Source organism: Oncorhynchus keta, chromosome 18 (assembly GCF_023373465.1).
Source record: "Oncorhynchus keta strain PuntledgeMale-10-30-2019 chromosome 18, Oket_V2, whole genome shotgun sequence".
NCBI lineage: Eukaryota > Metazoa > Chordata > Actinopteri > Salmoniformes > Salmonidae > Oncorhynchus > Oncorhynchus keta.
This window is the reverse complement of record NC_068438.1, coordinates 18,388,443-18,410,934: the sequence shown is the minus strand read 5'-3', so window position 1 is coordinate 18,410,934 and position 22,492 is coordinate 18,388,443. Positions and strand designations below refer to the sequence as shown.

At 45.1% G+C, this 22,492-nt stretch overlaps 1 protein-coding gene across 3 annotated transcripts in view; it reads right to left on the bottom strand.

Moving 5' to 3' along the window:
• Nucleotides 1–22,492, bottom strand: part of LOC118397386 (Fanconi anemia group J protein homolog) — a 114,825-nt gene that overhangs the window by 71,118 nt on the left and 21,215 nt on the right. The window contains exons 15-21 of one of the 3 annotated variants that reach the window (XM_052467518.1): nt 20,006–20,177; nt 19,685–19,806; nt 8,720–8,832; nt 8,460–8,542; nt 6,614–6,997; nt 4,136–5,059; nt 74–814 (exon numbers count right to left, since the gene is read on the bottom strand). In XM_052467518.1, coding sequence (XP_052323478.1) covers nt 74–814; nt 4,136–5,059; nt 6,614–6,997; nt 8,460–8,542; nt 8,720–8,832; nt 19,685–19,806; nt 20,006–20,177 — 2,539 coding nt within the window. Of the gene's footprint in view, nt 1–73; nt 815–3,284; nt 5,060–6,613; nt 6,998–8,459; nt 8,543–8,719; nt 8,833–19,684; nt 19,807–20,005; nt 20,178–22,492 lie in introns of those variants that run through there. The other 2 variants (XR_008067931.1, XM_052467519.1) reach the window with 2 other exon arrangements.

The window sequence follows — 22,492 nt, the reverse complement described above, 5'->3', positions numbered from 1 at the left end:
TGATAAATTCACTGACAAAAAAAAAAAATGAATACACTGACCAAATTACTCTGATGCGTACAGGCTGTCTAACCTTTCTGTAAAGAGTTCTGACTACCAGGCCCTTCCTTTGCTAGACCAGTGGAGCTACTCTCAGTCTCAGGTTCACCTCCAAGACTTCCTGGGACACACACTCTACCCTCGCATTTAGGGTTGACAATGTCCAAGTGCACTGTTGTGGTGGCGGGGGTGCTGCTCGTGACTTCTTCCAGGCCCTCCCAAGAGGGGGGCAACCGTGCCTCTTTCCCCCTGAATCTCTTCTCCTCTGTTCTGCATGTTGTCTTCAATCTCCCCCTGCTGCTGTACTGTTGGCAGAAAACACTAGTAACCTCCTGCCCCTTGGCCTTACTGCTGTTGGTCTCTGGCTTGGGAACATCCTCCTGCCCCCTGGCCGTCCTGCTGGTTCCTGACTTGAAAGAGTCCTCTGGCCCCCTGTTCTTGGCCCTAATACTAGTCACAGGCTTGGTAGAGGCCTGGTCCTTCCATCCTGTGACAGCCTGCTCTCCCTCAGTCTCTTCAGGACCAGCGACACTAGCAGATCTGACTCTGGCTGTCCTGCCCTGGACCTCTAGGCTCTGGTCTTTGGTCTGTGGCTGGACTGGGATACTGGAGGTGGGTGCAAAGCGCACCCCTGCCTTGGTCCTGCCTCTGCTCCTCTGACTGCACCTGACATGGGTCTGGACCTGGTTCTTAGCCTGAGTTTTAGAAAGTTTTGGAACAACTCTCCCTTTCCATGGCTGGGTCGGTCTTGCAACAAGGTCCTCAGCGCAGTGACCTGTCAATTAAAGCAAATTATGTCAATATGCCAGCTGCCTCCTACTGCGTGGTTGTCTTTTAAATGGCAAAATCTCAAACCAGCTGAAACAACCTTACTTTCCAATAATCAGTAACATGGGACATAAAAAAAATACTGCAATTAGCCTACTGTGTGGATAATGTATTTGTATTTATAATGTATTTGTTCCAACTCGTAAGGATATATAAAGGCTAATCAGATACTAAAGGAAGCCTCAGTAAATACTCCAATAACCTCACAGTGCTGCATAACAGCCTTACAGACCAATAGACTAACCACTTATTCGGACTTGAGGTCGACCGATTAATCAGAATGGCCGATTAATTGGGGCCGATTTCAAGTTTTCATAACAATCGGAAATCGGTATTTTTGGACACTGATTTAACTAGGCAAGTCAGTTAAGAACACATTCTTATTTTCAATGACGGCCTAGGAACGGTGAGTTAACTGCCTCCTTCAGATTTTCACCTTGTCAGCTCGGGGGACCCTATCTTACAACCTTAAAATTAACTAGTCCAACGCAATAATCGACCGTTGCACTCCACAAGGAGACTGACTGCCTGTTATGCAAATGCAGTAAGCCAAGGTAAGTTGCTAGCTAGCATTAAACTTATCTTATAAAAAACAATCAATTACAATTACATATGGTTGATGATATTACTAGATATTATCTAGCGTGTCTCGCATTGCGTATAATCTGACTGACCATACAAGTATCTAAGTATCTGACTGAGTGGTGGTAGGCAGAAGCAGGCGCTTAAACATTCATTCAAACAGCACTTTCGTGCGTTTTGCCAGCAGCTCTTCGTTGTGCGTCAAGCATTGCGGCGCTGTTTATGACTTCAAGCCTATCAACTCCCGAGATGAGGCTGGTGTAACCGAAGTGAAATGGCTAGCTAGTTATCGCCCGTTAATAGCGTTTCAAACGTCACTCGCTCTGAGCCTTGGGGTGGTTGTTTCCCTTGCTCTGCATGGGTAACGCTGCTTCGAGGGTGGCTGTTGTCGTTGTGTTCCTGGTTCGAGCCCAGGGAGGAGCGAGGAGAGGGACGGAAGCTATACTGTCACACTGGCAATAATAAAGTGCCTATAAGAACATCCAATAGTCAAAGGTTAATGAAATGCAAATGGTATAGAGGGAAATAGTCCTATAATTCCTATAATAACTACAACCTAAAACTTCTTACCTGGGAATATTGAAGACTCATGTTAAAAGGAACCACCAACTTTCATATTTTCTCATGTTCTGAGCAAGGAACTTAAACGTTAGCTTTCTTACATGGCACATATTGCACTTTTACTTTCTCCTCCAACACTTTGTTTTTGCATTATTTAAACCAAATTGAAGGTTTCATTATTTATTTGAGGCTAAATTGATTTTATTGATGTATTATATTAAGTTAAAATAAGTGTTCATTCAGTATTGTTGTAATTGTCATTATTACAAATACATTTTTAAAAACCGGCCGATTAATCGGTATCAGCTTTTTTTGATCCTCCCAATAATCGGTATCGGCGTTGAAAAATCATAATCGGTCGACCTCTAATTCGGACATCTGCTTACCCTCTCCCATGGTACCCTTGTTGATACTGATATTAATGAGGTGCCCTGCCACTTTCAGCCATGCAATTACATTAACTAACGAAGCTAAGGCACTGTCATATAGTGAGGCCGATGAGCAGAGGGATGAGCTTTAATTGAATGGTTCGGGCGTCCACATTGGACTCCTCCGTCAACCAATCACAGGTTAGGGATTGTTAGGGAGATTTGTGTTCTAACGAGACAACGTCCTGTCAAGCTAATGGGGCTTAATTTGGCAGACTTCACTGTTCCTGCCTCCCTCCATCTACAATTCAGCTTCTTTAACCAATGGTATGATTGATCATTGTCGGGGTAAGCCCAAACCACGATCACAACTAATCCTTCAAACACAGTAAATGGCCTTTACTCTTCACGACATCATTAAACCATTTTCCCCATGAAGGGAATGGTTAGGGTGTACGTGAGCACATATGCCATTTGCTTAACTGTTCGTACATACAGAACATTAGGCATATACGGGAAGCAATGGACATAAACAGGCCAATGAATATTTATTTACCAAGGTTTAATGAAAGCCATAATATCACATCAAATTCAATAGTAACCCGCTTCTGCAAGCCGGAATGAAGATATAGAGAAACTGACCACCACTATAGCAAAGACAAACAGGTCCAACTACTAACAAAATATGAACATAAAAACAACTACAGTTTACCGAGACTATTTTTTTTTTAAATACAGCATTTATAATTCTTTATCGGCTTTACCTTCTGAAAGATAAAACTAATTTTTGGTACTATTGGGTCAAAAACATGGTAACTGGCAAAGTAAAGCCAATACAAGGTGCTTTATTGATGGTTCAAACTACATATCTGCACTCTTCTACATCAACTTGACACCACACAAACCTGCAAACATGATTTTATTCATCCATTTTCCATATCAGATGGCCACAATCATTATTTATTGTATATATATATATACACACATTGTCACCCTGGAGATGAGATGTTCTCAAGATGAATGATGGTATTTCTGAGGTTTCTTGTGTTGCTGGAAAGGCCTTGTGTGTTTCCCCCAAGTCATTGAACACACATCCCCACACCCCACCTCCCCCTAGTTTACATCAGATAATTAATTTATGAAAAGATTGAACAGTAACTGTGTAAAAATGCAAGATGTCTATCTGTGTGAAGTCAGGCATGCTGCATCCCCCACTCCTCTCCTCACGCCAAATAACACCTCATTAAAACACGTAACGGGACAATGCGTTTACATGAAAATAAACACATTTTCATGCATTTTAATGATGTGTACAAAAATATAAGACTGCACGTTAACATGGCAATTTGTGAGAAGTTCGTTAGCTCCAGACTGTTTAAACAGATAATGTCGGTCAGATGAGGCAACCCAGTTAAGCCGTCACGCCAGATAATGAGACATGACGATCTGAGAACGAACTGGCTTTACTGAGCGTTTTGGTGTGTCTAGTTATCTATATTTATAACCATAGTTTATGGGTATAACCTGGGCCCGTGTCCATAAAGAGTTTAGTTGGAGTGCTGATCTAGGATCAGATTTAATGTCCATTTAATTTGAATAATTATTATCTAAAATGAATAACTGATTCTAGATCAGCATTCCTACTGAGACCCTTTGTGAATACGGGCCCTGGTGCCTCATCATCTAGTTATAACCTGGTGTCTACTTGTCTATGGTTATAACCTTAGGGACAACAATGAAGTAGCTGGTTAATTTACCTGAGGATGGCTCTGGAGCTTTCTGTTTGGACCTGGACAGTCTGTGTGTCCTGCTGCCTGTCTGCCTGCTCTGGCCTTGGGTCGCCCCCTGGTTCAGCTCCTGTCCTTCTCCCTGACCTTGGTCCTCCTGTCTCTGGGTCTGTTGGGCCTCATCACCACTCCCTATCCTACTCCCCTGCTGCCTGTCCTGTTCCCATCCCACACTGACACAGTCTCTACTGGCTGAGGGAGCGATAGCGCCTCCCCTCTTGGTATCAGTGGTAGTGACTGTCTCTGTGTCCTCCCTGGGACCCTGCTCTGGGCCAAACAGGTCCTCAGACAGAGCCTGGGCTGTTCCGGTAGAGAGAGCAAGGCTGGACGCAAGCACAGTTCCCTCCCCTGTCATCATCCCCTGCACTGTCCTGGGGAGAGGCTTGGTGTCCACCACCTCATCTTCGTCATCAAACATCTCAGGTGTGAAGAAGATGCTCTGGTCTTCCTCTTCCTCTAGCAGGGTGGGATCGTCAACAACTACAGTGGTCTGTCTGGGCTCACAACTGGCAGGGACCTCCACTGGGGAGAGGACTAGAACCGGACCCTGGTCCTGGTCCGGGCTGGGAGGGGTAGATGCCGGTCCATCCAGTCCCTCACGGGCCATCCCTCCTGGGAAGGGGATCCAGGGATCCTGACTCACATTCTCCTGGATCTTCTTCTCCTCCTCCACAGAGTCAGGCCGTGGCAGGTCATCCAGATGATCTTGATGCCTGCTTGGGTCCTGGGCCTGGAAGATTGGAGTCTTGAAGTGGGTGGAGCTCACAAGGGTGGAGGTGAAGAGGTGGTGCACGGACCGTGGGGTGGTGAGGGGAGTGGAGATGTTCGGGGGCGGGGCCTTGGGATCACTGTTCGGATGAGTGGAGGGGTGTTGCTGTGTCTGCTTCTGGTCACCTGCTCACAGAGAATACACACGTTATGGGAAATCATGGAAAGGAAAGACAACACGTTTGTATGAAGACTGTTACAATGCATTTAGAAATTCAGCTGAGGAGCTGATTGGAGCAGTCATCAGGTGTTGACAGTAAAGATGAGAAAATAACTGGGAAAGTACTTTCAAGATGCCAACATTGGCCTCAAGGATCCTATAAGTTGGGCCCGCTAGCACTGTTAAATGAACCAGAGCAAGGTATCAATAACGGATTAGGGCCTTGGTCAGGGAGGTGAACAAGAACCCGATGGGCACTCTGACAGAGTTCCTCTGTGGAGATGGGAGAGCCTTCTAGAAGGGCAACCATCTCTGCAGCACTCCACCAATCAGGCCTTTATGGATGGTAGAGTGGCCAGTTGGAAGCCATTCCTCAGTAAAAGGCACAACAGCCCGCTTAGAGTTTGCCAAAAGGCACCTAAAAGGACTGTGACCATGAGAAACAAGATTATTTGGTGTGATGAAACCAAGACTGAACTCTTTGGCTTGAATGCCAAGCGTCACGTCTGAAGGAAAGGCACCATCTCCACGGTCGTGGCAGCATCATGTTCTGGGGATGTTTTTCAGCGGCAGGGACTGGGAGACTAGTTAGGATCAAGGGAAAGATGAACGGAGCAAAGTACAGAGAGATCCTTTAAAAAAAAAGTTTTTTATTCAAATTAAATTTACCCCCTTTTCTCCCCAATTTCGTGGTATCCAATTACTTTTTTAGTAATTACCATCTTGTCTCATCGCTACAACTCCCGTATGGGCTCGGGAGAGACGAAGGTCGAAAGCCATGCGTCCTCCGAAACACAACCCAACCAAGCCGCACTGCTTCTTAACACAGCGCGCATCCAACCCGGAAGCCAGCCGCACCAATGTGTCGGAGGAAACACTGCCCGCCACAGGAGTCGCCACAGGAGTCGCTAGTGCGCAATGAGACAAGGATATCCCTACCGGCCAAACCCTTCCTAACCCAGACGACGCTAGGCCAATTGTGCGTCGCCCCACAGACCTCCCGGTCGTGGCCGGCTGAGACAGAGCCTGGGCGCGAACCCAGAGTCTCTGGTGGAACAGGTACACCTTCCAATAGGACAACGACCCTAAGCACATAGCCAAGACAATGTAGGAATGGCTTCGGGACAAGTCTCTGAATGTCCTTGAGTAGCTCAGCCAGAGCCTGGACTTGAACCCGACCGAAAATCTCTGAGAAAGACCTGAAAATAACTTGCAGCGACGCTCCCCATCCAATCTGACAAGCTTGTAGCGTCATACCCAAGAAGACTCAAGGCTGTAATCGCTGACAAAGGTGCTTCAACACAGTACTGAGTAAAGGGTCTGAATACTTATGTAAATGTAAATTATTATTTTCTTTTTTATATATTTGCAAAAAATGTATTGTCTTTGTCATTATGGGATATTGTGTGTAGATGGATGAAGGAAAAACTATTGAACCCATTTTAGACTATCAAAATGTGAAAAAGTAAAGGGGTCTGAATACTTTCCGAATGCACTGTATCTAATGTAATACATCTCACCTCTGTTTCCACTCTTTCCAGTGCTGGTGGTGGGGAGAGGCCACAGAGCAGGTGGGACAGAGACCGTAGGGGGAACCCAGGACCTGAACCCCTGTAGTTGGGTGTGGGGCTCTGGGACCTGAGATGTGGTAGTGTGGTGCACCGTGGCCCAGAGAAGGCAGTCTGAGCTGGGGCTAGGACTGGGCCGACAGTGGGACAGATCTTGCACAGTCACTGAAGATTGACTGGCTGGAGACAGGACGGTGGTGCTGTTGAAGGTCTGGCTCCCTGCTCTATGGATCTCTCCTGCCCCCTGTTGGCACTGGGAGAAGGCCACCAGCGACTGCATGGCACCTCTGAAGGTGTCGTGGTGCCTGACCAGGTTACGCACCCATTTGGACAGACCTGGGGTAAACAGATACTAATCTTGTTAGTGGAAGGGCATTCCACCACTTACACCCATTTAAAAACATACATTTTTATAATATAAAAACAAATTATTTACAGTCATTTCTAATAACACTTATTCTAAGAATTATATTTTGCTAAATTTCACCTTGTCAGCTCGGGGCATCCAATCTTGCAATCTTACAGTTAACTAGTCCAACGCAATAATGACCTGCCTCTTGTTGCACTCCACATTGAAAGTCAATATATAAATATATATATATATAAAAAGAGTTAACAGGTTTTTTTTTTTTAACCCTTCGCCTGTTACGCGAATGCAGTAAGCCAAGGTAAGTTGCTAGCTAGCATTAAACTTCTCTTATAAAAAACAATCAATCAATCAATCATAATAACTAGTTAACTACATATGGATGATGATATTACTAGATATTATCTAGCGTGTCCTGCGTTGCGTATAATCTGACTGAGCATACAAGCATACACGTATCTAAGTATCTGACTGAGCGGTGGTAGGCAGAAGCAGGTGCTTAAACATTCATTCAAACAGCATTTGTGAGTTTTGCCAGCAGCTCTTCGTTGTGCGTCAAGCATTGCGCTGTTTATGACTTCAAGTCTATAAACTCCTGAGATGAGTCTGGTGTAACCGAAGTGAAATGGCTAGCTAGTTAGCGCGCGCTAAAAGCATTTCAAACATCACTCGCTCTGAGCCTGTGGTTGTTTCCCTTGCTCTGCAACCTAAAACTTCTTACCTGGTAATATTGAAAACTCATGTTAAAAGGAAACACCAGCTTTCATATGTTCTCATGTTCTGAGCAAGGAACTTAAACGTTAGCTTTCTTACATGGCTCATATTGCACTTTTACTTTCTTCTCCAACACTTTGTTTTTGCATTATTTAAACCAAATTGAAAAGGTTTCATTATTTATTTGAGGCTAAATTGATTTTATTGATGTATTATATTAAGTTAAAATAAGTGTTCATTCAGTATCGTTGTAATTGTCATTATTACAAATAAAATAAACAACATTTTAAACCGCCCGATTAACCGGTATCGGCGTTGAAAAATCATAATCGGTCGACCTCTAGTATGTTTTATTGCCATACACTGGATAGGTGCAGTGAAATGTGTTGATTTTACAGGGTCAGCCATAGTAGTATGGCACTGCTGGATAAAATTAATGTTAAGTGCCTTGCTCTAGGGCACATCGGCATATTTGCACTTTGTCGGCTCAGGTATTCGAACCAGCGACCTTTCGGTTACTGGCCCAATGCTCTAAACGCTAGACTACCTGCCACCCTGCTCAACACAAGCCCTCTATCTTATGGATGGATTACCATCACCACCATGTGCCCAAGATAAGAAACTACACATTGTGTAAGACAACAGGGACATTAGAGGGCTTGTTTGTGAGTACATGAATCTCGAGTGGCTGCAACATGTGATCATTCATTTCAGTACCTGAGATGTATTTGTTGGGGTTGTTCCCAAACCGGTCGTCTACCAGAATGAGGGCTCCCCAATCATTCTTGTGTCTGATACACCTGTGGTAGCAAAAACATCGTCAAGTTCAGGTAGTAACCGCCTGGTTTTAAAAATGTATCCAAACTTTTTCAGCCTTCTGATCATGAGCCTGTTTTGTGAGCTAGGAGGAAGCCTCCTGTGATAGGCTGAGTCAAGGATGGAGAAACAAACAGGAACATAAACAAAGAGACCCGTACCTGCCCAGGGCCTGGTTGAGGGCTCTGTAGGCCTGGATCTCATACCAGCGGGAGCCTGACAGCAGACCCCTGGCTTTACAGTGCTGGTCATTATACTTCATCTTCAGCTCCACCTGAAAACACAGCTGGAATGTTAGATAGAGACACACCTCACAGGACGGGTCATCAGGACACTGCTATGCTGCCACCCCAGACCAATCAAAGCTGAAAACAGAGCAGAAAAGACAACAGGAGACAGACTGGTATGCTTACAAAAACACGGAAAGATTAATAATAGAAAATATTTGTCGCATTTTTAAAAACCTGGTTAGATGAAGTCACTAGTCTGTTACATATGGAAAGGACTGGTCACGATCCAGCACATTTGATAAAATATGGCAGCCCTTTCTGTCTTCTCTATCACGTGATGGGCAACATGACACGCAGTCTGCAATCCACCCTGATCCATAGTAGCCTACTTCATTTTTAATGGAGCATATTCTGCTTGTGTCAAATTTCAATGAAGCATGGTATTATTTTCTACTCTATCCATTTTTTAAAATTAGAGCATTGCTGTTGTTTTTTGGGTTTCTTTCAGGGGGTGTTATGCTATTGTTTGCTGTTATCGGTCTGTAAAACTGAACATGTACGAATAAGATGTATTATATAAACTCAGCAAAACAAGAAACGTCCCTTTTTCAAGACCCTGTCTTTCAAAGATCATTCGTAAAAATCCAAATAACTTCACAAATCTTTATTTGCAAAGGGTTTAAACACTGTTCCCCATGCTTGTTCAATGAACCATAGACAATTAATGAACATGCACCTGTGGAACGGTCGTTAAGACACTAACAGTTTACAGACGGTAGGCAATTAAGGTCACAGTTATGAAAACTTAGGACACTAAAGAGGCATTTCTACTGACTCTGAAAAACACCAAAAGAAAGATGCCCAGGGTCCCTCCTCATCTGCGTGAATGTGCCTTAGGCATGCTGCAAAGAGGCATGAGGACTGCAGATGTGGCCAGGGCAATAAATTGCAACATCCGTACTGTGAGATGCCTAAGACAGCGCTACAGGGAGACAGGACGGACAGCTGATCGACCACGCAGTGGCAGACCACGTGTAACACCTGCACAGGATCGGTACATCAGAACAGCACATCGGTACACACGAGTTACACCAAGAACGCACAATCCCTCCATCAGTGCTCAGACTGTCCGTAATAGGCTGAGAGAGGCTGGACTGAGGGCTTGTAGGCCTGTTGTAAGGCAGGTCCTCACCAGACATCACCGGCAACAACGTTGCCTATGGGCACAAACCCACCATCGCTGGACCAGACAGAACTGGCAAAAAGTGATTCTCTCACGAGTCGCGGTTTTGTCTCACCAGGGGTGATGGTTGGATTCGCGTTTATCGTTGAAGGAATGAGCGTTACACTGAGGCCTGTATTCTGGAGCGGGATCGATTTGGAGGGTCCATCATGATCTGGGGCGGTGTGTCACGTCATCATTGGACTGAGCTTGTTGTCATTGCAGGCAATCTCAACGCTGTGCGTTACTGGGAAGACATCCTCCCCCCTCATGTGGTACCCTTCCTGCAGGCTCATCCTGACATGACCCTTCAGCACGACAATGCCACCAGCCATACTGCTCGTTCTGTGTGTGATTTCCTGCAAGAGAGGAATGTCAGTGTTTTGCCATGGCCAGTGAAGAGCCCAGATCTCAATCCCATTGAGCACGTCTGGGACCACTTGGGTCGGAGCGTGAGGGCTAGGGCCATTCCCCCCAGAAATGTCCGGGAGCTTGCAGGTACATTGGTGGAAGAGTGGAGTAACATCTCACAGCAAGAACTGGCAAATCTGGTGCAGTCCATGAGGAGATACACTACAGTACTTAATGCAGCTGGTGGCCACACCAGATACTGTCTTACTTTTGATTTTGACCCCCCCTTTGTTCAGGAACACATTATTCAAATTCTGTTAGTCACATGTCTGTGGAACCTGTTCAGTTTATGTCTCAGTTGTTGAATCTTGTTATGTTCATACAAATATTTACACATGTTAAGTTTGCTGAAAATAAACGCAGTTGACAAGTGAGAGGACGTTTATTTTTTGCTGAGTTTATATAGTCCATTCAAAAAATGTTCAGACCCCTTATTCCACACTTAGTTACATTACAGACTTGTTCTAAAATGGATTAAATCAAATAAAAAATCCTCTTCAATCTACACACAATACGCTATAACGTCATAGTGAAAACAGGTTTTTAGACAGTTTTGCAAATTGTGCATATCAGAGCAAAAATTAAGCAATGAGGTCGAAGGAATTGTCCGTAGAGCTCAGTGACAGGATTGTGTCGAGGCACAGACCTGGGGAATCAAAACATTTCTGCAGCATTGAGGGTCCCTAAGAACACATAAATTGAAGAAATTTGGAACCACCAAGACTCTTCCTGGAGCTGGCCACCCTGCCAAACTGAGAAATCGGGGGAGATGGGCCTTGGTCAGGGAGGTGACCAGGAACCCGATAGTCACTTTGACAGAGCTTCAGAGTCCCTCTGTGGAGATGGGAGAACATTCCAGAAGGACAACCATCTCTGCAGCACTCCACCAATTAGGCCTTTATGTGGCCAGATGGAAGCCACTCCTCAGGAAAAGGCACATGACAGCCAGCTTAAGTTTTGCCAAAAGGCACTTAAAGGACTCTCAGACCATGAGAAACAAGTTTCCCTGGTTTGATGAAACAAAGACTGCACTCTTTGGCTTGAATTTCAAACACCACGCTTGCTTCTACGCTGAAGCATGTTGGTGGCAGCATCATGCTATGGGGATGTTTTTCAGCGGCAAGGACTGGGAGACAAGTCAGGATTGAGGGAAAGATGAACGGAGCAAAGTACAGATATCCTTGATGAAAACCTGCTCCAAAACGCTTATGACCTTAGACCACCAGGCGAAGGTTCACCTTCCAACAGGACAATGATCCTAAGCACAGCCAAGACAACACAGGAGAGAGGCTTCGGGACAAGTCTCTGAATGTACTTGAGGCCCAGCCAGAGCCCGGAATTGAACCTGATCGAACATCTCTGGAGAAACATGAAAATAGCTGTGCAGTGACGCTCCCCATCCAACCTGACAGAGCTTGAGGAGAGAAGAAAGGGACAAACTCCCCAAATTCAGGTGGGCCAATCTTGTAACGTCATGCCCAAGAAGACCAAACTATAAATCACTGCCAAAGGTGCTTCAACAAAGTACTGAGTAAAGGGTCTGAATACTTATTTAAATGTGATGTGAGTTTTTATACATTTTTTATACATTTGCCAACCTTTCTAAAAACCTGCTTTTGCTTTGTCATTATGGGTTATGTAGCTTGATGAGGAGAACAAATAATTTAATCAAGTTTAGAATAAGGCTAAAAGATAACAAAATGTGGAAAAAGTCAAAAAAAGTCAAGGGGTCTGAATACTTTCTGAATGCACTGTATATATATATATATACATACATACACACACACATATATATATATATATATACACACACACATATATATACACATACATATATACATATATACATATACATATACACATACATATATATATACACATACATATATATACACACATATATACATACATACATACATACATACACACACACACACACACACACACACACACACACACACACACACACACACACACACACACACATATATATATACACATATATACACTGCTCAAAAAAATAAAGGGAACACTTAAACAACACAATGTAACTCCAAGTCAATCACACTTCTGTGAAATCAAACTGTCTACTTAGGAAGCAACACTGATTGACAATAAATTTCAATAAATTTCAAAAATCAATTTCAATAAATAAATTTCAAAAAATCACATGCTGTTATGCAAATGAATAGACAACAGGTGGAAATATAGGCAATTATTCAGACACCCCCAATAAAGGAGTGGTTCTGCAGGTGGTGACCACAGACCACTTCTCAGTTCCTATGCTTCCTGGCTGATGTTTTGGTCACTTTTGAATGCTGGCGGTGCTTTCACTCTAGTGGTAGCATGAGACGGAGTCTACAACTCACACAAGTGGCTCAGGTAGTGCAGCTGATCCAGGATGGAACATCAATGCGAGCTGTGGCAAGAAGGTATGCTGTGTCTGTCAGCGTAGTGTCCAGAGCATGGAGGCGCTACCAGGAGACAGGCCAGTACATCAGGAGATGTGGAGGAGGCCGTAGGAGGGCAACAACCCAGCAGCAGGACCGCTACCTCCGCCTTTGTGCAAGGAGGAGCAGGAGGAGCACTGCCAGAGCCCTGCAAAATGACCTCCAGCAGGCCACAAATGCGCATGTGTCTGCTCAAACGGTCAGAAACAGACTCCATGAGGGTGGTATGAGGGCCCGACGTCCACAGGTGGGGGTTGCGCCTACAGCCCAACACCGTGCAGGACGTTTGGCATTTCCCAGAGAACACCAAGATTGGCAAATTCGCCACTGGCGTCCTATGCTCTTCACAGATGAAAGCAGGTTCACACTGAGCACGTGACAGACGTGACAGAGTCTGGAGACGCCGTGGAGAACGTTCTGCTGCCTGCAACATCCTCCAGCATAACCGGTTTGGCGGTGGGTCAGTCATGGTGTGGGGCGGCATTTCTTTGGGCGGCCGCACAGCCCTCCATGTGCTCGCCAGAGGTAGCCTGACTGCCATTAGGTACCGAGATGAGATCCTCAGACCCCTTGTGAGACCATATGCTGGTGCGGTTGGCCCTGGGTCCCTCCTAATGCAAGACAATGCTAGACCTCATGTGGCTGGAGTGTGTCAGCAGTTCCTGCAAGAGGAAGGCATTGATGCTATGGACTGGCCCGCCCGTTCCCCAGACCTGAATCCAACTGAGCTGAGCACATCTGGGACATCATGTCTCGCTCCATCCACCAATGCCACGTTGCACCACAGACTGTCCAGGAGCATGCCCAGGCGTTGTAGGGAGGTCATACAGGCACGTGGAGGCCACACACACTACTGAGCCTCATTTTGACTTGTTTGAAGGACATTACATCAAAGTTGGATCAGCCCGTAGTGTGTTTTTCCACTTTAATTTTGAGTGTGACTCCAAATCCAGACCTCCATGGGTTGATAAATTTGATTTCCATTGATAATTTTTGTGTGATTTTGTTGTCAGCACATTCAACTATGTGAAGAAAAAAGTATTTAATACGAATATTTAATTAATATCTAGGATGTGTTATTTTAGTGTTCCCTTTATTTTTTTGAGCAGTGTATATATACACACACCCACACACACATAAATAAATAAAGAGAAAATATTTGGAATCAAATGTCTTGGTTGGGGATCAATAAATTAATGTTGAACTGAAGCAGCCTTCGATTTTCCAAAATCGTGACATTTGAATATATCTTGTGTAGCCCGGAGCATTATCTTTGACATGAAGTGAGAAGGACAAATCAATCGCTACCCGTCAGACGCCCCAAAACCACCAAATGTGCCCCAGTGGCTGGAAGGCTAACCATAGCTGTGGGCTACCACCTGTGCTCTGACCTGCCATCCAGCACCTTTCCGGCATCAGGCAGGGCTCATCCACTGAGCACTAATGTGATTAATGTGGGCTGTGGAGTGGGAAGGTGAGGGGCAGACAGGGAGCTCAGGGGGAGACGCCAACCCTGTTAAAAATACATAGGGCCTGAAGAGGTTTATTATTGCCTGCCTAGAATTCCCCCTCAGACAGATCTGTTGTGAAAGGGGGAATAAAGGGAGGATACAGCAGAGGTGAAGAAGAGATGACAGGTAGGAGGGGGTCTAGTCAATACAAGTGATGAAGAAGGTGGTGTGGTAGACAGATCTGTTGTGAAAGAGGGAATAAAGGGAGGATACAGCAGAGGTGAAGAAGAGATGACAGGTAGGAGGGGGTCTAGTCAATACAAGTGATGAAGAAGGTGGTGTGGTAGACAGATCCGTTGTGAAAGATGGGGGGGAATCGAGCAAACAGTCAGGGAGGTGGTGAAACAGGAGGTAGTTGGGGCAGAATAGGTGGTCCAGTCTACACAAGACAAGCAACAAGCTATGCCACAAAAAGGCCACAAAGGCATCTATCTCCATCAATTTGCATCCATCCATCAGTCCTGGACTTTCAGCGCTAACCTTTCGGGATTGACAAGTGAAAAGTTCATATGGCGTCTGACGGGCGGGACATATGGGACATGCCGGTGAACAGGGATCTAACAGGGACTGACAGGTAGGTGCCGTGTGTTCACAGCCCAGAGCACCATGACCCCTAACGACACAGGCGTGTACACACTGCTCCCCTCTCTCTGCTTTCTGTCCTGGGAGAGATGATGTGTCATAACTGGACGTCCACATGGCCTACAGAAAAGGCACTTTTTTAATGTTGATCTAACCATCATGATTCTGTTTTATAAATCATTCATTGAGAGCATTCTGTCCCACTGTTTGACCTGCTGGTTTGGGAATATCAAGTTTGCACAGAAAAATGGGTTGAGAAAGATAGTCAGGACTTGTGGAAAAATAATGGGGCAACAACAGCAACAACTGTCATCTCTCTACCTGGGCAGAACCCTCCAGAGGGCCAATCAAATAGCGGTTGAATGTACCCATCCACTCCACCCTGAATTCCAGCTCCATCCCTCTGAACGCAGGTACAGACTAGAGGTCAACCGATTATGATGAGTCTTCAATATTCCCAGGTAAGACATTTTAGGTTGTAGTTATTATAAGAATTATAGGACTATTTCCCTCTATACCATTTGTATTTCATTAACCGTTGTTCTTATAGGCACTTTTGTATTGCCAGTATAGCTTCCGTCCCTCTCCTCGCTCCTCCCTGGGCTCGAACCAGGAACACAACGACAACAGCCAACCTCGAAGCAGCGTTACCCATCACTCCACAAAAGCCGCGGCCCTTGCAGAGCAAGGGAAACAACCACTCCAAGGCTCAGAGCGAGTGATGTTTGAAACGCTTTTAACGCGCGCTAACTAGCTAGCCAATTCACTTCGGTCACACCAGCCTCATCTCGATAGGCTTGAAGTCATAAACAGCGCAATGCTTGACGCACAACGAAGAGCTGCTGGCAAAACGCACGAAAGTGCTGTTTGAATGAATGTTTAAGCGCCTGCTTCTGCCTACCACCACTCAGTCAGATACTTGTATACTCAGTCAGATTATACGCAACACAGGACACGCTAGATAATATCTAGTAATATCATCAGCCTTGTGTAGTTAACTAGTGATTATGATTGATTGTTTTTTATAAAATAAATTTAATCCTAGCTAGCAACTTAGCTTGGCTTACTGCATTCGCGTAACAGGCAGTCAGTCTCCTTGTGGAGTGCAATGAGAGAGAGGCAGGTCGTTGTTGCGTTGGACTAGTTAACTGTAAAATTGCAGGATTGGGTCCCCCGAGCTGACACGGTGAAAATCTGTCGTTCTGCTCCTGAACAAGGCAGTTAACCCACTGTTCCTAGGCCGTCATTGAAAGTAAGAATGTGTCCTTAACTGATTTGCCTAGTTAAATACAGATTAAATAAAGGTGTAAAAAAAATAATTAAAAAAAAATAGGCAAAATCGGTGTCCAAAAATACTGATTTCCGATTGTTATGAAAATATGAAATCGGCCCATCGTGATTAATCGGTCGACCTCTAGTACAGACTACCTAAGGTTAAAAAAAATAGGGCCACTGTCTCTTTTATTCAGAATGCAATTCTGTAATTTAACAAATGTTGGATGGAGTAATAGCACTTAGCACTTGCACATCTAAAAACCCATTTTTAGATGTTATATGTTTTATGACTGCTGCAAGATGAATTGCCTCTGAGGACATTCGAGTTCTGAATCTGAATGAGTCCGTCCATACTCAGTACACATATTTGATCTGAACCAAATAAAAAGGAGCAGGAACTAGATCACTTTTTATGTATTTATTAAAAAACACTTCACCATGTCAAAATGGACCTGCAGTAGCCATGCTATTTTCTTGCTGGCCAGATGTATACTACCTCATGTTATTTGGGCTCACGAGGTGCAGGCTAGCGGCTGTATGGTGAGATGAGATGTCTCCTCCTGTCAACCAGAGGGGTTGACGCATCTACTTCTGAGACCATGAAACTAACGGAAATGGCCAGTAGCCCCGAGCCGCCAATGTCATCGAAATCCAATGGGAGTCCATTTCAGCGTCCCCCCCTTCACATCCCTGCACCATGTCAACACCAGATCTGACATGACAGGATGCATATGTGAAAAAGCCAATTCTAGCTTCTAGCGAATCTCCTCCTGAAAGTGAAAGAAACCTCCAGCTAGAAGGGATTAGTTAAAATGTCAGGAGATCGCTAGTCGCTCGCTCGCTTTGGCCCGGTCCTCCCACCGCTACCTGTTCATGCTTAAAAACATACATTTGACCAGCAAGCATGGTTTGCAGCTGAGCGGACCCGTTCGTGTGTGTGTGCCCCTGGCAGTCCTAACCATCTTGTGCCTGTCAGTGAGATTATGGAGCGCTCCATCTACCTAATGTGGCAGAGCTGACAGCTGGGTGCCTCGTCCTCAGTGTGTCCCTGTGTGACGTGAACACAGACGCACAAGCACCTAACCAGGAGGCACTCACACACACACCAAAATTCCAAAGTGTCTCCCACTCAACAACATAGGATCAAACTGTCTGGTCCTCCTCCTCCATAAAGTATCAAAGCAGAGACACCAGGTCTCTATAAAACAGTATTCAGTGTCTTTAAATGTCTGCTGTGCTCCTCATTAAGCAAACAGAGATGCCATATCAGCTGTAAGTGTCCTTTTATTGCCTGTTAAGCCAAAGGATTATTTCTCTCCCTCCCTCACACACACACACACACACACACACACACACACACACACACACACACACACACACACACACACACACACACACACACACACACACACACACACACACACACACACACGCCTGTTGGGGGGGGAAAAACTACTCTACATGTGTATAATGTAACACTGTGTGCGTCCCAAAAGGCACCCTGTACCCTATATACAGTAGTGCACGGCTAAGGTCAAAAGTAGTGCACTAAATAGGGAATAGGGTTCATTTGGAATGCGTCCTTGATGTAATAGCAGCTTAGCAAAGCTTTCGGTGTGGAGGACTGTTTCCAGTTCACCTTTGATCTCAGGCACGATAAAAGGCTAGTAAACGCAGTGCTGCTCTGTGAGTCGGTTAAAACCTTAAAAAGTTTTGCTGAGAGTCGAGTCTGGGAAAAGCAGTCTAGTCACGAAGGTAGGCGTCCACACTACATGAGGGGTCTACATAAGCTATAGGGGGTGCATGTTAGAAAGGTGGGACAAGGGGAGTAAGTCTAAGTTAATGTGATCTGAGAAGGGACTGTCTATATGTGCTTGGGTAAAGGTAGAAATGTTAAACAGGTGGGAGAGTGAGAATATACAGTATGTATTTTTGTGGCTCTGGGCATGTGAGTGAGACAATTTGAGTGTAGTATGAGTGTATCTGACCCCTCTATAAGATCCCTGTCACAGCCGGGACAGCGTTGTGTTGCTGTATACCTGTGGCTTACTGCCTGCCCGGCGCCCGCTGGGTTGTTTTAGCTGTCAGAGGGGCCGTGGGGACATACAGTGACCTGACCCTGACAGTCATTAGTGTCATGTCCAGTCCCTTCTTCTGGTAATGGGGGTCAGCTAGCAGACCTTACCACCCCTAAGGGCTCCTCTGGGGCCAGGGCAGGCAGCTGACACACCACGAGAAGAAAGGAAAGAATAGAGAAAAAGAAAAAAGAAAAGGAGAAAGAAAATAAAAAGCAAGAGACAGACCTTTACACCCGCTCATGGCTCCTCTGGGGCAGCTGACATGTGACCTGCCATTTATCCTATTTACTCAGTAGAGAAGAGGAAAGGAGAGAGAATTTAACAGAAAAGATCTGCTGTGCTATTGGGTGAACCTGTTTCTCAGCATGAGAAGGACAGGGGGAGCCCATAGCTCTCTCCAGTCTTCGGCCACATCTAGCCATCTCCCATCCCTCAAGGGCTACTCAAAAGGGAGCTGCGAGCGGGCTACATAAGGCTAAATACTGATGTCGGGCCTCGCAACCTTGACCTGCTCATCACAAACTTCATTTGAACTTACCTGTTGTCTGGTGATTTCGTCCTTATTTTGGGTGGAAATATGAGACAAAATTAACCTGCATGTCTCTGTGTGTGGCTATCATAATTTGCTCATCATCACGTAAGGCATGCACACAATGATGAAAGTACACGTGATGCATGCATGCCAACCAAAGTCAAAGCGGTTTACATGGTTTTGGGCATGTACAAGGTGATGGAAATCTCCACAGCATTACCAGCGTTTTGAAATGTTAAATAATAATAGTACTTTCCTGTGGACATTTCTTTCAACTCAAAGGAACAATCACACAGACAACTTATAGTAAGTTAAAATGCTATATATTATCTGGCTTGTAAGAGAACTTTACAAGTGTTTGCAGTGCTTTCATTCAGACTGTGTACCCAGAAAGCTGGTATCAGACTGATTTATAGGCAACACTGAGCCCTGACAAAAAGGTAAGGAAGGATGGAGAGGAGGGAGAGAGGAGGAGGAGGGTAGAAACAACGGTCAGCTCTATCTAACAGAACAATCACTGAGATTATTTTACAGATCACCAAAAAAGAGGAGGATATGCTTTTTGTTTGTGTGTGTGCACCTGTGTACAGAACAGAACGTTTTCAGGGTTGGCACTGGAGGTCTGTAGGAAAATACATTGGCACCCAGCAGATTCTGTGAAACGCAAAGTCTAACCTGCAGGAGGGAGGTGGTCTCTCCACCTGTATGTGACTGGCTGGACAACTGTAAACATGGGTCTCTCTCTGTCCCTCTGGGTCCTCTGCTGTTAAACAGACCCGATGAGACTCACCACCAAGATGTTGAGCCACCTCTGACCTCGGTCTCTGGTTCTTACCTGCAGGTCCTTGATGTTGGGGAAGGGGATGCCGATGGTGACCACTGCTCTGGCGTTGTCGTCTGTGAAGTCCAGTCCTTCACTCACCTTCCCTCTACATACTGCCATCAGCAGAGCTCCATCTGAGGGGGGCAGAAAGAACACCAAAGGTACCCAACACCAAACATTTTATAACTGTTTGTGCACAGCTACTCAGTGCTGAATTAACAAATTGGTGCTCTGTAATCCCTGGCAGAGAAGAGATAGACAGACAAAGATAGAGACAGAGAGAAGAAGAGAGCGAGAGATAGAATGAAATAAAGAGACACAGCCCAGTCTCACCTCTGTCCCCTGCAAACTCTCCACTGATTCTGATGGCATCATAGTACACCTGCAGCAGCTCATCAAAGTCTCCCTTCCCTCCTCCTCTAGGCTCTGTGATCACAGTCTTCCTCTCCTCCAGCTTCTCCCACAGCCCTGTGTTGGTCCAGCGGTCACGCAGCTTGTCCAGCATCTAGGAAAACAGAAAACCAGCAAATTGATCAGGGCTTCATGCATGCATCAACAATATTAAACAATGTGATTTGTTCATATCTTTTTAAATTTATATTTTTGTTACTAATTTTCCAAACTCAGTCATCAGCAAATTCCTGAAGTCAACACTACATAACCTTCCAATAAATAAATAAATAAACTATCAATTGGTGCTAACATGAATCATGCTTGGCACCACTATGGGATAGAAGCTATTCTTCACATGGGTATTAACCTGTCTGGGAAAAGTCCAAAAAGTTATATTACTGGTCGTAGAAACATATCAAACGATGTATAGAATCAATCTTTAGGATGTTTTTAACATAAATCTTCAATAATGTCCCAACCGGAGAATTCCTTTGTCTGTAGAAAAGCAATGGAACGCGAGGTAACTTTCACATGACCGTGCGTGACTGCTGGCAGACCTCTGACTCATTCCCCTTTCATTCAGCCCCCCTTCACAGTAGACGCCTGAAACAACGTTCTAAAGACTGTTGACATCTAGTGGAAGCCTTAGGAAGTGCAAGATGACCAATATCCCACTATCGTCAATAGGGGCTGAGTTGAAAAACTACAAACCTCAGATTTCCCACTTCCTGGTTGGATTTTTTCTCAGGTTTTTGCCTGCCATATGAGTACTGTTACACTTACAGACATCATTCAAGCAGTTTTAGAAACTTCAGAGTGTTTTCTATCCAATACTACTACTATAATATGCATATATTAGCATTTGGGACTGAGTAGCAGGCAGTTTACCCTGGGCACGCTTTTCATCCAAAAGTGAAAATGTGCCCCCTATCCCAATGAAGTTAATGACCTAATGAAGCAACAGAGCAGGAGTTGAGACTACAGTAAACAGGAGGAAAAACTAGGGCCATATTAGACTAAGAAATGTGGTCCACATTAGAGCACCCTGAGAAAACCTTTCACATAGCAGCATAATATACTCCTCTCACATGACATACAGAGAAATAGGTTTCCTTTCTACAACTCTAAACTGTTTTTAGAGTTAGTGGGTGCACCTTGATTCTGTTCAGGGATACACAGTACAGTACACTGTCCTGACAGCTTGGCATCCAGATACTGCAGGTATGTGTGTGTGTGTGTGTCTTAAAGTCTGAAACAAAGTTCACAGCATGATGGCACGTGAAGCTCCTCCGCCCCCAACCCCCCAGCCAGCCGCTCTCCCCTTTTTGCCCTCCCATGGCTCAGTTCCCCCCACCCCTCCCCTTCCTCCACAAAGTTGAAGCGTTTAAACTCCTCTCCTCCTCCATCCGTAATAAAATCACTGTAGCTGTGGTTAGTGCAAAATTCACGGTCTCTCCTGGGAGGAACATTGATCTAAAAGCCCTCTCGTCAGCTCCTAGCAGAGATCTAGTCATGTCTCCACCACAGCGGATTGTTCACATGGCTTCACAATCAAAGAGCTTATTCATTGGTTTGGAAATGTGTTCGAAGGGTTAAGTAGAAGTTATTTGTGTCTTGCAGTCAGCAGGAAAACTTCTCACAACAGGGCAACAGGGCTGGGTTTGCTCCTGGCTACAGGGGGAAGGCCGAAACAGAGGGGATTTTCATACAGGCCTTGCTGTCCCTGTTAAGTGAGATACAGAGAGAGACTAGGACAGAGAGATTGACCGAAAGAGAGAAATTCAAAGAGAGAGATGGGGAGAGAGCTGAAAGGGAGGAGGGGGTGTTGGGCCCAGTTATCCCCCTGTCCCTTGTTAAGTGTAAACGTGCCGTTTACTGTCAGTGAGCAGCGGCGTACTCATCAGATACCCAAAAAGAATCCAGGCAGTACGTGGTTTAGATCAAATAATTATGTACGAAAAAATTAGATAAGCAGTTAGTAGGTTACTCTAACAAAGTGAGAAATGGGAAATGAAACATTACAAGAGGGTGGATGGATGGTTCCTCTAGTTCCTGGCACACTAAGGTGACTGACTAGCTACAGCCTGCCTGTGATTGTGAAATGAAGCAGAGGCAGATTTCATCAGGTCGCCTCGCTTAGCGCCACAAAACAAACGGGAGGGCCGGGAAACAGAAAAGTTTCCATCAATAAAACATGACACTTTCACAGAAGCCTCAGCGTTACATCGACAAGGCCCCCCGCTGCTCTTTTAGCAGCTTTTCATTCGTCAACCACCACCACAACTCCTCCATAAAACCGGTTGTCCCAACAATTGCTTTCGATCCAATCCTGACTGACAATGGGTGAATTATTAAATGTTATGTACTTTAGGATGTGAAACAAAACATCTTATCTTCCATGCTGCACTTGAGGAAGACCAGAGGAGA